This window comes from Nipponia nippon, unplaced genomic scaffold (genome assembly GCF_047370975.1).
Source record: "Nipponia nippon isolate SJK-2023a ecotype South Korea unplaced genomic scaffold, ASM4737097v1 scaffold_28, whole genome shotgun sequence".
NCBI classification, from domain to species: domain Eukaryota; kingdom Metazoa; phylum Chordata; class Aves; order Pelecaniformes; family Threskiornithidae; genus Nipponia; species Nipponia nippon.
In genome coordinates this window covers 2,661,330-2,675,325 of record NW_028262345.1, presented here as the reverse complement: position 1 = coordinate 2,675,325, position 13,996 = coordinate 2,661,330, and the positions used below count along the sequence as shown (strand labels likewise).

At 51.6% G+C, this 13,996-nt stretch overlaps 1 protein-coding gene across 9 annotated transcripts in view; it reads right to left on the bottom strand.

Moving 5' to 3' along the window:
• The window catches only part of LOC104016638 (protein CEPU-1), a 454,647-nt gene that overhangs the window by 24,887 nt on the left and 415,764 nt on the right, over positions 1-13,996 (bottom strand). For all 9 annotated transcript variants that reach the window (XM_087763282.1, XM_087763280.1, XM_087763286.1 and 6 more), the window contains one exon: positions 5,309-5,434. In XM_087763282.1, coding sequence (XP_087619408.1) covers positions 5,309-5,434 — 126 coding nt within the window. The remainder of the gene's footprint in view (positions 1-5,308; positions 5,435-13,996) is intronic.

Here is a 13,996-nt window from a genome sequence, read left to right as displayed (position 1 = left end):
GTTCATCTTCCAGGGTTGCTGGGAGATAATAAATGGGTAATATTCCGGCGATAATGGTAATGGAGTCACGGCTCAGAGCTAATATTATGGCAAAGCAGTAATTATTTCAACAGTAAACAAGGGGACGGTTGAGCTGCCGACAGGATTGGAGCCGGTTGAAATGCTTCAGTTAATTTAGCTGGAGCCCAGGCCTGCAACTGCCTCCCAGAAAGAGGACGAGGTGCTCGGCCACCAAATGCATTGAATGAGCCTCTGTGAGACACTTGGCCACCACAAGACTGGGGAGATGCATGCAATGAAGTGAGGTGGGACGTCACGTATGGCACTCTGACCAACCCAACCCAACCCAACGCTGCAGCTTGGGGCTGGCAGCCGCAGTAGGAGGACTCACGTCCCTTCTTTGAGACACCACTTGTGTTGGCTCACACAACATGTCCCCCAATCCTTCTCCCTCAAGAGGGGCTCACACTCCTCGTTTCTGCAAGGCACTACAGGCTTTGGTTGGCTCTTTGGTATATGTGCAGGCTGACGCAATGCAGACAAACTCTCTCTGCTGCCTAAACACCGAGAATAGAGGTGAAGCAGGTGCTTGGCCTCCTCCAAAACCACCTGAACCCTCAACAGGAGACAAGAGACGGTGCAGAAACATGAGACCTGGGATGAACCCAGAAGCAGCCATACACAAACCATCTGCTCACTCCAAGAGAGATTTCCCTGTTAAAAGGACCAGCAGAGAGCACGACTCTGGTCTAAAGTTAATTAGGTGCCTTGAGGCAGGGTTAAAGGGAGCAATGTTGTGGGGCACTGAGCTGATCACTGTGAGGGACAAGGCAGCACAGAAGCAAGTGAAGATTTTCCCACCCAAGTGGATCCCCCTTCTCTCGGTGCCTCCCAGCTGGGCTGCAAATCTGATGTCTGACAAAGATCCCCTGCCTCCTGTCCAGATAGGGTCCTGGAAAGACGAAGGACAGCAAGCGATGTGCTTAATGGACAAACCTCTGGGAGGAAGGGAAGGAGGATGTGTTCCCTTCCCAGGGACAAGCAACTCTTCAAGCTGGATTTTTTTGCAGTCGCTTGTCCTCTTGTTTTAAGCCCCGCCAAGAGCCAGAGAAAATCAATATATCCAAATATACCAGACTTCTCCCAGAGTCCCTTTGCTGGTTTGCTGCTGATGTATAGACAGATGATCTCATGAGACCTCTGCCACATTAGACCACCATGTCTCATCTATCTTAAGTGCATATCCGAGCTGTGATTACTACTGCATCTGAGCACGTCACGTCTTGAATGCGTTTATCCTCCCATCGGTCCTGCAAGACAAGGGACTGCTATTGCACCTCTTCCAGGGGGGACGCGGAGGGCCATGGAGGTTAAATGGACTGATCACCGAGGATATCTGGGCCACGGCAATGTCGGGACCCTGTGAGCATCTCCCCTGTCTTGTCCCTCTGCCTTGCGAAGCACCCAGGCAGCACCTACCCCACAAATCACAGCTCGGACTCAGCTCAGGACTCTGGCTCCGCACAGGATCTAGCTTTCAGCGCCGAGCCTAATCCTGAGATTAATGAGGGATTCCCGCTATAAAGACCTCTCGATCAGACCTCTTACGAGTAAATACACCTTCAAGCCAAACTGTAATGTTTTCCTACGCTGGCAGCCGCCGTCTTAAGCCTTACATTGGAATCCATCATACTACAGCAATAATCAAAAAGCAATTAGACAAAACCATGTCAGAAAAGTCCATCAAGGATCGTTAAGGATGACAACTTGGATGCAGCCTCTGGCTCAGGACATCCGCGCATGGCAGACCGGTGCCGGCCAGGCAGATGTGCTAGCGAAGGTATCTGTATGCACACACCCAGTTTTTACACCATTTCCTTGTGTCCCTGGCCCTGTCACAGCAGGATAACCATGCCTGCTGTCTGACCACAGAGCCCTCATTACCATCACTGCGAAGCCATGCCTGCTTCTCTTGGACAGAGGCTGCCAAGCCCTCATCCCTCCTGGGAGAGCCCTCACTGCAATTCCTCAGCACATTTCCCGAGCTTAACAGGAGGCATGACGGGTCTTGTGTCTGCAGCACGGATAAATATCCCCCGGTTAGCTCAACACGGTGCCGCTCGCTCTGCTAGCAAGCGGCTCTGCGCACTTCAGCGTCGCCCTGTGCCCGGCAGCTCGGGACGCTGCACTTTTTCCTAGCCAAGAAATTCCAGCCTTCATCCGCCGAGAGACGAAAACCAGCCTGACAATATGGCGATCGCCATGACAACATCAGAGTTACCCCAAAAAATAAATAAAGAGCCCAGTAACTATGGAAACACCTGAGTGACCAAAACCAGAGTATTAGCTAGAAAACCTCTCCGCAGTTTACAGATGGCATCGGCACCGCGAGGCTGGGGACCATAATACATTTGAAGCCTTCGAAACAAACAGATGCTCAGCACCTGTGGGTGCAAACACGAATGTGCCTGGGCACACACAACGTGGGCACGCACAACACCGTGAATCGTGCGATTCACTAGCAGAAAACTCTCTTGCTCAGGTTCACTCGGCTCTGGAGTTATACAGCGAAAATACTCTCCTCCTCCCAGCTGCGGGGAACTCTGCCAGCCCCCAAACCAAACAGAGCCTCAAAAACAGGCTTAACGGCTCCTATAATGTGGCAACAACTGCAGATGTGAAAATTCAGCAGAGCTTACCAGACCAAGCGGCTAAACGCATATTGCACCGGACCAGAGCAATGCATGGGAGAGAAAACAGCCGAGCAGTCAAGGGAGCTGGGAGTGGCTGGAAAAGGGTCTCAAATGAGATCAGTCACCGGGGAGCCGGGCTGCTCTCGGTGTAAATCCTCTGAAGGACCCGGCCGCACGCTCCCCCGGTGAGCAAACACTCTTACTTGCTCCATTTCCCACACAGTAGGCTTACAGCTGCCAAGAAAATAATAAAGCCCGTGAAGTGCCTTTGCACAGAGGAGCACTCGCCGGTGTAAGCATGGGGACCGGCTTCTTCAGCTACCGCTCTGCCCGTGCCTGGCAGAGACAGCGCTATCAAAGCCTCTCCCCAGCGACATCGGTGAGAGCCCCTTACCCATCCGCTCTGTAAACCCTTAAATTATGCACCAGCTTTCCCTTAACCAATTCTCCCTGGTCCCTTTTCTCCACCACTCCAAGCGAGATGGAGAAAGACGGCGAGAAGGAACAGGAGGCAGCTCGCTCGAGACTTCCCCGGGGATGAGTGGCGAGACAGACCTACAACCGAGAGAGGGGCTGGCAGCTAGTTTTGGGCCCGTGCTCACTCCTGGCTCTCCAAATTAGAGTATAGCCTGCTAGGGAAAGGGCTACCGTCTCGGCATCTGCTGTAGCACCTCTGTGCACCTGCCCTGGCTTTTATTTCAGTCCCCACGCTTCCAAACCTCATCTCTCCTATGTGCGCTGAATGCAAAATGGAGAAGTAGAGGTCCCCCTCAGGGGCTTGGCAGACCCAGAGAGAGAAGCAGAGGAGCTGCTGACGGAGATGGGCAGAAGTTGTCTCGGGCCACCTCTGGGCTCAGCACCCTCCATCAGCAGGAGGCCAGACTCAAGTAAATCTCTGTGATCATTTGTTCCCTTTGAGTTTTGAAAGCAGAATGCCTAATCATGGCCAAAATCAGGTAAGAGCTGCTGCTGCAAATTACACAGCGCCACGGGTAATTTCTGATTAGCTCACTCTTCCTCTCCTGGTGCATCCTCAGTTTCCATAGCAGCTAAGTCCTAAGTAAAATGGAAACATCTGGTTCAAGCGCAGGTAAAGATTCCCTGGGGAAAGAAACCTGCTGGATGGCAGCAAACACAGAAAATAGCCCTCGCAAAAGACAGAGGCATCATAAACCAGGAGCATGGTTAGGAGAGGATGGATGGCGTGTGGGAGAAGGCAGCGAGGGGCACAGGAGTGGGAGAGGAAGGTCCTGGGGGAGCAGGAGGGGATGCGGGTGGGAGAGCGGGGCTATAGGGAAAACAAGATGTGTGTGAAAAACAGGCGGCGAGGAGCTCAAGTGAGACAAAAAGACATTGTCAGGGTAGACAACGGGAAGAGAAGAAAGAAAAGGCTTCAAGGTGGGAGCACATGGACTGCCGCAACCATAAATGCTGCCTGATGGTGGCAGATACAGTGACAGCTACTTCCATGCCATGGATAGACGCTCGGGGCCAGAGAGGAGCACACGGATCTGCGCCCTGCATTTCATCATTCATCCACGCACAGATCCCGACCGAAGGCCACCGTCTCGGAGGCACGACCACCTAAGGCGGATAAGCCAACACGTGCACCGGGGGGGAATGGTTTTTACAGAGGCTCCTGTCAAGGGAAGGGGCTGAGATGCCGCCGACTCAGCTCGCCCTCTGCCTGGGCTATGGAGAGTGATGGATCTGGCCCAGCAGTTTGCTACAGCGCAGACAAATAGCAAAAAATCAATGGAGCTGCACCGAGACACCGCAGCCATCGGCAGGCAGCTGAATAGAGGGAGCAGACGCGGCGCCATCCATCACTGCTGCCGCTGCATCGTCTGCTTCGGCTGCTGGACAGCCTGGCCGGGGCGTCCCCGAGGAAAACTTGAGGCAGGGACAACAGCCCACGTTGGTAAAACCTCAGGGGAAAAATGACTGAGGTTGAACTAAAGCGCTTAGACGGGATCAGAGGATCAGAGCCAGGCACTGCCCCTTGGCCTAATGGGTCATCCCACCCAAAGCCCCCAGATCTCACCCCCAGCTCACTGGCGAGAACCTCGCAGCCACACGGGAATAACAGGGCAGCAAAATGCAAAGCAAATGCTAAAAAGCAGCTGGGAAATGGTTTTGAAATAATATGCTCCCGAATGGGCACGTATGGAAATTTGCTTCCCAGCAGTCACACCCACACAGTTCTGCTCAGGTTTTGCTTACCAATTAACAAGGCCACCAATTAATGCTTCGTGTGTTTTCTTGCTCATTTGCACTATTTATAGTCCTCCTTTGAAGCAACGTGCGAGAATTCCCCGAAAACTTTTCAAAATAGGGCCGGACAAGCACATTCAATCCCTACGCATGACAACCCCAAGCTGGTACCCACTGCCAGTCCTCCACACAAGCAAAACCATAAGCTCCTCTCCCAGACCACCAAGATGGATGTTTCTCCACCAGTCATCAACTCCTGCATTAAGTCATATCTTTTCGGTGCACATCATCTTCTCTTTGCAACCAAAGTGCCATGTGAACCAGCTGACGACACCTCCCCAGCTGCTCGCAAATGGCGCTGTGCCCTTCCCAGAATATTTCTGGTAACATTTGGCTCTTACCTTTGGGCGAGATGTGTCTCCAGGTGATCGTTGGATCTGGCCTGCCTGTGGCTATGCAGGTGAGGCTGACGTTGCCGCCCTCGTTGATGGAGATGTCAGAAGAGATCTCAGTGATTTTCGGAGACACTGCGATGACACAAAGAGGGAAATGAAAATGCAATCGGTTCTGCTCCGACTCACATCTCAAAATGTGGGTGAAGGAGGCTGAACTGCCTTCCTCCCTCCACCTCGACGAGCTATTCAGTAGCCCATCAGTCTCATGTGACTTGACAGGAACACACAGGGGGAAAGGGGGGGCAGAGAAGACAGGGTTGAAGTGGGAAGAAATTGTAGCCAGAGGGGATTCAGTCATTTTAGGGAGGCTCAAGATAGCTCCTCCTCAGCACCTCCGTGGTGTGCAAGACTGTACTTCTTCCCCACCCCGCTTCCAGTACTCATCCTGCCCTCCGAGCCATGATGAACCCTTTCCAGCAGAGCTGCATCCTACCAAGAAAACACCATCCCACCCCCTTCAAACTCCCCTAAAAGCAGCAGTCGCTCCTGGCACAACAAGAGCATCCAAAGCATGCACGTGGCTTGCAGATCTTTCTGCAGCCATGCAGGCTCTCTGTCGTGCCCTTGCAACCAGAAAAAGCACCAAGAGGAGCTGGGCATGAAGACAAGAAGTCTACTGAGGAGCCTCTAAGGTCTACCACCATGCAAAGGAAGGGAAATTCAACTGGGATGAAAGCCATCCCACTGCATTGGCACTGCCATCATGAACACTCAGGAGCAGGTGAGATACAAGGGGCCCAGACCCAAAGAGGGGACACACATAGAGGACACGGGGTGATGAGAAGGCGGGCTGAGAAGGGGAAGGGATGCGGAGCAAGCAGGGAGCGCTCAGTCCCTGCTGCCGCGTGAGCGGAGGATGCGATGCGGCTGCCAGGGAGGGCTGGGGTTTCTACAAGCTCTACAGCAAGACTGTACGAGAAAAACGATCGGCTGCTGTTATCAGCCTGCACCTGCAGAACATAATAAAGACCATCACCTTCCTTGGTTTATTTTTTTTCAGGCCATTCTCCAGAGCCTAGCAGCGGATTGGCATCCCGCTGCGGCGCTTTGCAGGAGAGTCACAAATCACTTGCAAAGCATCCTGCTCCTTCCACCCTCCCTGGGCGAGCCCCATCCATCGACCTGCTTGAAGCTGCAGCCCAGATCATTGCAACACCCCTATTCCTGACTTGGACCCCCACTCCTGAGCACCCCTTCCCTGCCTCTCCCCACCTGCCCGGGGCTGCACCGAGCTGGAATGACTGCAATGGCCTTGCACGCATTGCCTCTGCTGTGCAGGTAAGTAATTTATTGATCCGTAAAGCACTCCAAGACGCTCTGGAAGGGATTATGTCATGCCAGTGCCGTGCAATAAAATAAAAAATGATGGATTTTTTGTGAACATGAGGGTGATTTAGGGTTTGTAGTTGGAAGTGTAGTTAAAGTACATTTTAAGTGGAAATCAAGGTGGGTAATGAATTATTCTCTGTTTTGAAGGGCTGCTGGGAGTTCATTTTTTTGCTGCTCTGGGCATGACGGCTAATCTGCTAACCATGCACCAGAGGACAACTATGGATCAGACGCTCCCAAAACAGTGGGGGCTGTGGGGCAGGACAGTGGAGGGCATGAAGACAACACCGAAAGAAATATTAATATGCATCAGTATCATTAAGCCCAGCATTAAGAGGACAGCACATGCCTTCTGGGACCACCTGCCCACACAGAGCTGGGAGATGCTCTTCCAACAGCCAGGTAGTCCATTGAGGAGATGCAATTAATTACAACAGTGCTACGATTGCCCTGCCATGTTCCTGGCGAGGCTGGGACCGCTAGCCAGGAAACCCATGTGTGCTTTAAAAAGACCGAGCTTACGGTCTGGACAACAAAAATAGGCCAAGGAGGTATCACCGTGGCCATTTCGGAGAAGTGGAAAGAGACAAGTGGAGGCACAGTGAATTGCCCGCCATCGCCCGGGAAGAAGCAATAGCTTCCAACTGTAAGTCCTGACAAAACTAGAGCAATATCTATCATCTTCAATGCGATGCTCACTAAATCACACAGGAACCTTTCTGATATTTTTAACTACTGAACCCACATCAACCCATTCAGCTCGTTTTGCAGAGCTCACCGAGACTTAAAAAAAGAATCAAGTCGGACTTTGCACGGCGACTCTGGTACTGCACACATGGATTTGCACCCGCCCAGCCGAGAGACAAAAATCAACTGACCAGATTCTAAAACATAATTAAAACAAATTAAACTTGGATTTCCCGACACACGAGCATTACATCCTCCTCCTCAGCAATACAGCAGGAGATTTAAATTTTGCTCAGACCAGGCAGAGGAGGAGAGATGATTGCGTTGCTGCTTCGCCGGGCAATGGGAGACTTTGCAACTCTCTCCAACAAGTGCAAAAGCAGCTCGAGCCACTCGTGCGCCGGGGAAAAAGCCCAGCATGCCCCGGCGAGCTCGGGACACGCTCGGGGAGAGACAATTTACTGCGGCCCATCTGGGATGAGATGAGGCAGGAATGGCTGGGAAGTAAACCAGAGCGACAACGTCAGCGAAGTCGTTAGCTAACCCTTAAATTAAATGTGCAGTGGTAGGATTTAGCACGACAGTTATTGTATGCTAATTAAACGTTTGAATAATTAACCACACGAACTGTTTAAAATGCCTTTCTGGAGACTGAACAGGTATGTTGTAAGGCTTTTACCACACTAGGGAGAGAAACCTTAATAAATAAGTGATCGCAAGTATATATTTAATATTATTTAACGGTCACCGGTGCTCCCGCTCCCTCTGCATTAAAACGCTTTCACCGTCAGCTGGCATTTCTGCAGCAATGGGGCAGAGGAGAAATTTCTTATGCTGAACGCGGGACGCAGATGGAGCTGTGCCCCTATGGGAATGAATAAATAAATAAAGCTAAATAAATGCAGGCTTCCCAGGCGGGAACCCTCTCCTTGCGGGCAGTCCTTTTGTGTTCAGCATCTCTCTTGCTCAGAAGTGATTAAACATGGCAGTGTTGGCCAAGCTGCTCCAGTTACACAGTACAGATTTCCCCAGAGACGGGCTGGTGTTTTATCGATCTGACTTCTTTTTTTCCCTATCCTTGCCATGATGATGGGAAAGGTCTCTGGGCTGCTCTCAGCCGCTGCAGCCCTCCGCAGGGGCCCAGGGCATGCCCCCGGTTTGCCTGGACTTGGCGCCTGCTTGCATACATGAAGTCCCCGGGACAGAAAGCAGCTTGCTTAAATATTTAACCAAACCATATGGCGCGTTACACGTTCGAGGGTGTTCAGTCAGGTGATATATGTCTTTACGGATCCAAGCATATGCACTTGCCTACACAGATATATTCCCTGGCGCACAGACACCCTCCTGCCACTGGTACTGACTATGTCCCCGCTATGTTTTCACCTCCAAACACCTGTCCCAGAGCCACCACAGGTGCAAAAGCTCACGCATCCCATGCACATACCCCTTGGCCCTGCCGTCTCCTATCTTCATTACTTCCCCATCCATCTTCCTTGCACGCAATGGCCATGCTGCTGCCCGTGCTTTCCTCTCCCCAACTCTGTGTCCCCGACACTGTCTCCTGACGCACCCCTTGTCGTGGCTGGGCTCCCCGGGCACCCCAAATTTCAGCCACACATCAGGCGAGAGACAAGGAGATCCCTGAATATTAGGGGTGCGTGGATCTGCAGCAACCTCTCCACCGGAGACAGGGAAGGAGACCTCAGATGAGCCTCACCAAGTTGGGTGCCTTCAAGGAGTAATTGCATTTTCTTGCCTTAACCACCTCCTTTCTACACAGTTTTGGGAGCCAAGCAAGTAGCGCAGAAATACACGTGTGACCTTTCCAGACCTGCAAATCCCTTCTCGTGCGGGAGCTGGGTGCTTGCTCCAGCGAAGCACCCTGCACTGCGCAGGACTCGCAGCCCCCAGCAGCAGCTTGCGAGCGAGTGGGCTCTCCCGGTAAGCCTAGCAGCGCCTTGCTTCCCCCTCATAAAACATGCAAACCTCCATCTTCCAGCACGAGCAACATCTGCTCCAGATCAAAGGGAACAACAAAGAACAACTATAAAAGCATCTCGAAGAAAGAAAAAGAGGGAGATTCAGGACTTGCATTCTGCAGGCGATCTGTGATGTGCACTGGCAGCTTCCTGAACATCAGACTGCTGCTGCTCCTGCTTTTAATAACAGCCTCTTACTGCTGTCACCCACAGACTTCCCCGTGTTTTACAGAGCACTGCTACCATGGGTAGCTGCCTCTGGGACTTGGCGAGCGAGAGCCCTGGGTGCCCATCCCTGCTCGCGGCGATGCTACGAGTCGGACTGAGTCCACGCTCCCATGCCAACAACGGAGGGGTCCACCAAGGCCAGTTGGGACTGGGTTCTGGGTAGGGACCCCAATGTCGGGCTCCCCATCCAACTCCTCCAGGTTGCAGCCAGAGCAGTTTCCACTTCTCCGGCAGCAGCCGCTGGGTCAGGAGAAGGTACGGCGCTCTGGCTGCCGCAGTGCCAGGCACCTCCATTGTGCCTTCTCACTCTTTTGTGTTCAAAACCTTTCTGCTTTTTAAGGCAGAGAGCAAATAGAGAGACCTACGCCTTCAATTACAGGTGTATTATAATGGGCTTTTAAATCAGTTTGTGCCACTCTAACACAACTGTAATTAAGAGAAAAGCAGAGCACACTTCATCCTTCCATCATATCAACACAGTTCAGGAGCCATATTGAAGTCCATGGGGTGCGAGGAAGGGCAAACACAGCCTTAAAGCCTGCTTCCAGCTACATTCCTCAGTCACGTTGGCCTGTATACAAAAACCTTACAATTACAGGAGCCGATCCTGCCCCCCGGGGCTGCCTCTGCCCTGGGTTTGCACAATTACCCCATTCCCTGTCGGCGTGCCCAATTCGGCTCGGCTTTGCTGAGGGACCGAGCCCCCTCTGCGCAAACCTGGCAGCAGCCAAAGACATGAAAAAAGCAGCCTGGAAATGAAGAGGACATACGTAATGACTTTAATAAGCAATTAATAAATAACTAATGGCAATTGCTCGTTTTAAAGCAAGGCGTAATGAGATGTGTCATACAGTACCGAGATGTGTCTAAATGATTTCCCAAGTAGATAACGGCTCCTGTTGCAGCAAAGCTCTCCCGAGCTTGGAGGACACAGAATTTTTTACGCCCGTCTCTGCAGCAGGTTATACAGCACGGCATCGTAATAAGTCAGAGGAGGAGGAGGGAAACAAGACGTTTCCAATCATTCATTAGTAAAGTATTTGTGAACGCGGGTATAATTCACCGCATAAGCAGCAGGGTTTCTGCAGACGAACTTTATAGCTAAGTGCCAAAAGGGAGCCCAATCTGATTCCACTTGCGACAGCATAAATCAGCAATACTCCTACCGCAGTCAACAAGGGATACACCAGAATAAACATGGCACGGAAGGAGATTCAGGTCTCCAGCACAAGGACTTTTTTCTGACTTTTGGATGGGTCCAGGTCACCAACCTGGATGCAGACCCTAAGGAGCCGGGGTGCTGCCTGGCTAGATTTGGTCCCTTGCTTTCAAGGCTCTGAAGGGATCCACATCTTTTTTCCTACCACAAAAAGGAAGAAACACCTGACACCAAGCCCCACACCTTTGGGGAATCAAGCAACAGTTTGCTTAGCATGACTATTGATAAGCAGCTTTATAGAGCAGGCAGAATCCTTCATTCAGGTTTGGGAGACCTGAGTTCTGCTTTCACGTTAACAATGCCTGAAGGAAGTCATGGCACTACTCTGGACTTTGTTGCCTTCTTTAAAACAAGTCTAATGATGCTAATCTCCTTTATAAACTACTTCATATTCCTCTTTCAAAAAAAACCCCAAAACCCACAACACCCAAAACCCCAAAGAACTCCATAAAGATGTAAGAATAAAGTTTTTGCATTGCTAACCATGAAGAAATGAAGACAAACAAGGACTGCTGGACGGTTCAGCTCCCTGTCTAGACAGATCTCATTTTCAGCTCCACACATGCCGCACAGAGCAAGGATCTCGTTTCCAGTTTTTGCACCCGGAGCCACCTGGGAGTTCCCCCTGCAAGTCAAGCAACGCCTCATAAAAGGCAGAAAATTGAAGGATCTCGAAACCTTAAGACACCTGCATCATCTTTCCAGCATTACTGACACCTCTCCTCAAAGCACGACAGCCTCTCTCACAGCTACCTCCACGGTGACCATCAAACCGACAGCGACTCCGTCTCACCCTGCTCGGGGATGCAGGGTCCGCAGTTCTGCCCCTCTCGTCCCACCAGGCGCTGGTGGAGGCTCCCTCAGACCCCCTGGGAAAAGTCCCCGCGTGGGGACGAGCCGCAGCATGCCGAGGGCACCCGAGAAAGTTTCAACGCGACTTCTTGTTAATACAAAGCTTGTCAAACCCATCACCTAGAAATGCTGAATGTCTTTATTAGATTCCTTTATCTCCCCCTGAGATCGGAGGGACACGACGAGATGATTCTCAGCGGAGATGTCATCATCCAGAAACTAATTAAAGGCTGCGCGGGAAGTCGGGCCACGCGCACTCTGGAGAACAAAACGCATTAGCAACCCGAGTTGAGAAAAATATTACAAGTGAACTTCAGATCAGAAAGGGCGAGCTAGGGATTTGACAATAGCTTTCCTCTCCCCATCTTTCCTCCCGCTCGTCCCCACGCTCCCTCGTTCTCACTAGCTGTCCCCCAGCAGAAGCAAGCTGCCCGGGACCTCGAGGCTGTCTGGGACCAGCCCCTGCACTGCCATCTCCTGAGGGATGCAGGATGATGCTGGATCCTCTCCTGTACTGAGTCACATTCCAGGAGAAAATAATGATTTGTGGAATTTCCTTTTTTTTTTAATGTTAGAAAAGCCTCCTTGCTGCAGGTCAATAAGCTGCAGAGAAGAATGGCTTGATGCCTGCACCACTCCCTGCTCCAGAGGAGTCCTGGGCAAAGCACTCCATCTCTTTGGGTCTCATCTATCAACGCAATGACAAGTGTTTCTCTTCCTCACATGCTCATTACGAAGACAACAGCATAAGAGATGATAAGATACCTGGAGCCTATGGTCACAGGAACTGAAGGTGGGGAGATTTCTGCATAGGGACAGTCCTACTAGCCACGTCCTTTGTGTAGCTAGGGCTCACGTAAGCCAAGATGCACAGATCTAGTTTAGGGCATGCATCCCAAGCAGATGCTCCTGCAAATAGCGCTTCCCAGTCAACCTGGAGTCTCCTGTACCAACAAACAGCAAGTTTACACGATATTCCTCATCTGGTCCATCAGTGCACACTGCCCTGCTAAACTCAGCATGAAACCTCAGCTCCTTTCCCCAAAACCAGCCAGAGGGCAAGGGGCCACTGGCAGTGCAGCTCCTGCTCCCAGTCCTGCTCCCAGAGAGTGGGGGGCTGTCCCCGTGCCCCCCCAGCTCTCCATGCACAAGGAGCAAGCATCACGTGGAGGGCCGAGCATGCCAAACCGGCCCTGCGCCACTTCACTCGTCAAAAGGGACCCGGCAGGAACAAAGGAGCTCAAACATCCTTTCCAAAGATAAATCAGATGCTCTAATGCAGCCCGCATCTCCAATGAATATAGGGCAGGTGTCTCTGAAGTGAAGTATTAGTTAAAATGATGCTCTTTAAATTACATTTCGGCTATTTCAGGCAGACAGGTTGTGTGTGGGTTGGGTTGGGTTTTTTTATGATCTATCTAGAGGCTTAAAAAGACACAGAGAGAAATAAATCTCCCTTCCATTAAAAACACACTACGCTCTTGCATATTTGTTCTTATCTCCGCGCTCTCGCACTCGTGCTCCCTCTCCCCCGACTTGAGCACAAAGTAAGTGTTTATGATTACACTTTCCACACTGACACTAATCTAATTCGAGGACCCGCGCAGCCCGTGCCCAGGGAGAGCGCGGCAGCTTGCCCGCCCTTGCAGGAGGATGAGCGGCGCTTCCCAAAACGCTGCGACGGACGCCGGGTGCCTGACGGTTTTACTTCAAAAACCATCGAGATTCATGGTGTTAATGTGGAAGTGAGTAAAAGCCCCAAGTTTTGATTGAATTGCAACTGAAGTCTATTTGTATCTTCTAGGTCTATCTGTGTCCCTTTTATTTCTATTTATCCAGCTACTTACATCCCTCCTCCCCTCCCAAGCTCCCCTACAACATCTTCGACACCCTCAGACCCCACTGCACTAGGTGCTGTACCGTCAAGACACAAAAATACAGCCTTTGCCCCACGGGGCTCTTGATGAACACATGAAAAAGGGGACAGCAGATGGATGTAGGCTGCATCCTCAGTCCTCCTGGCCATCACCACTTGCAAACTACCTTTAGGCACTGCGCCGGCATCCAGCTTAGGGAAGGGATGCAATGGGGAGCAAGAGGTGGATGTGCAGAGTTGCCCTCATTGGTACAGGCAACAGGGTTGGATGCAAACAATCTCTAACAACACAGGTGCCGTTGCCATCACTGCTTATCCCCAGACAGGCCCGTTCCTCCCAAAGCCCTCTGCACGCCGGGCTCCAGCCCTTGCACGTCCCTCCTCGTGCTCTAGCCAGACCCTTTACTTCTGCTTGGGCTTCTTCCCATGATCGCCTTTGACTCTGGTGAAAAATGAATGGA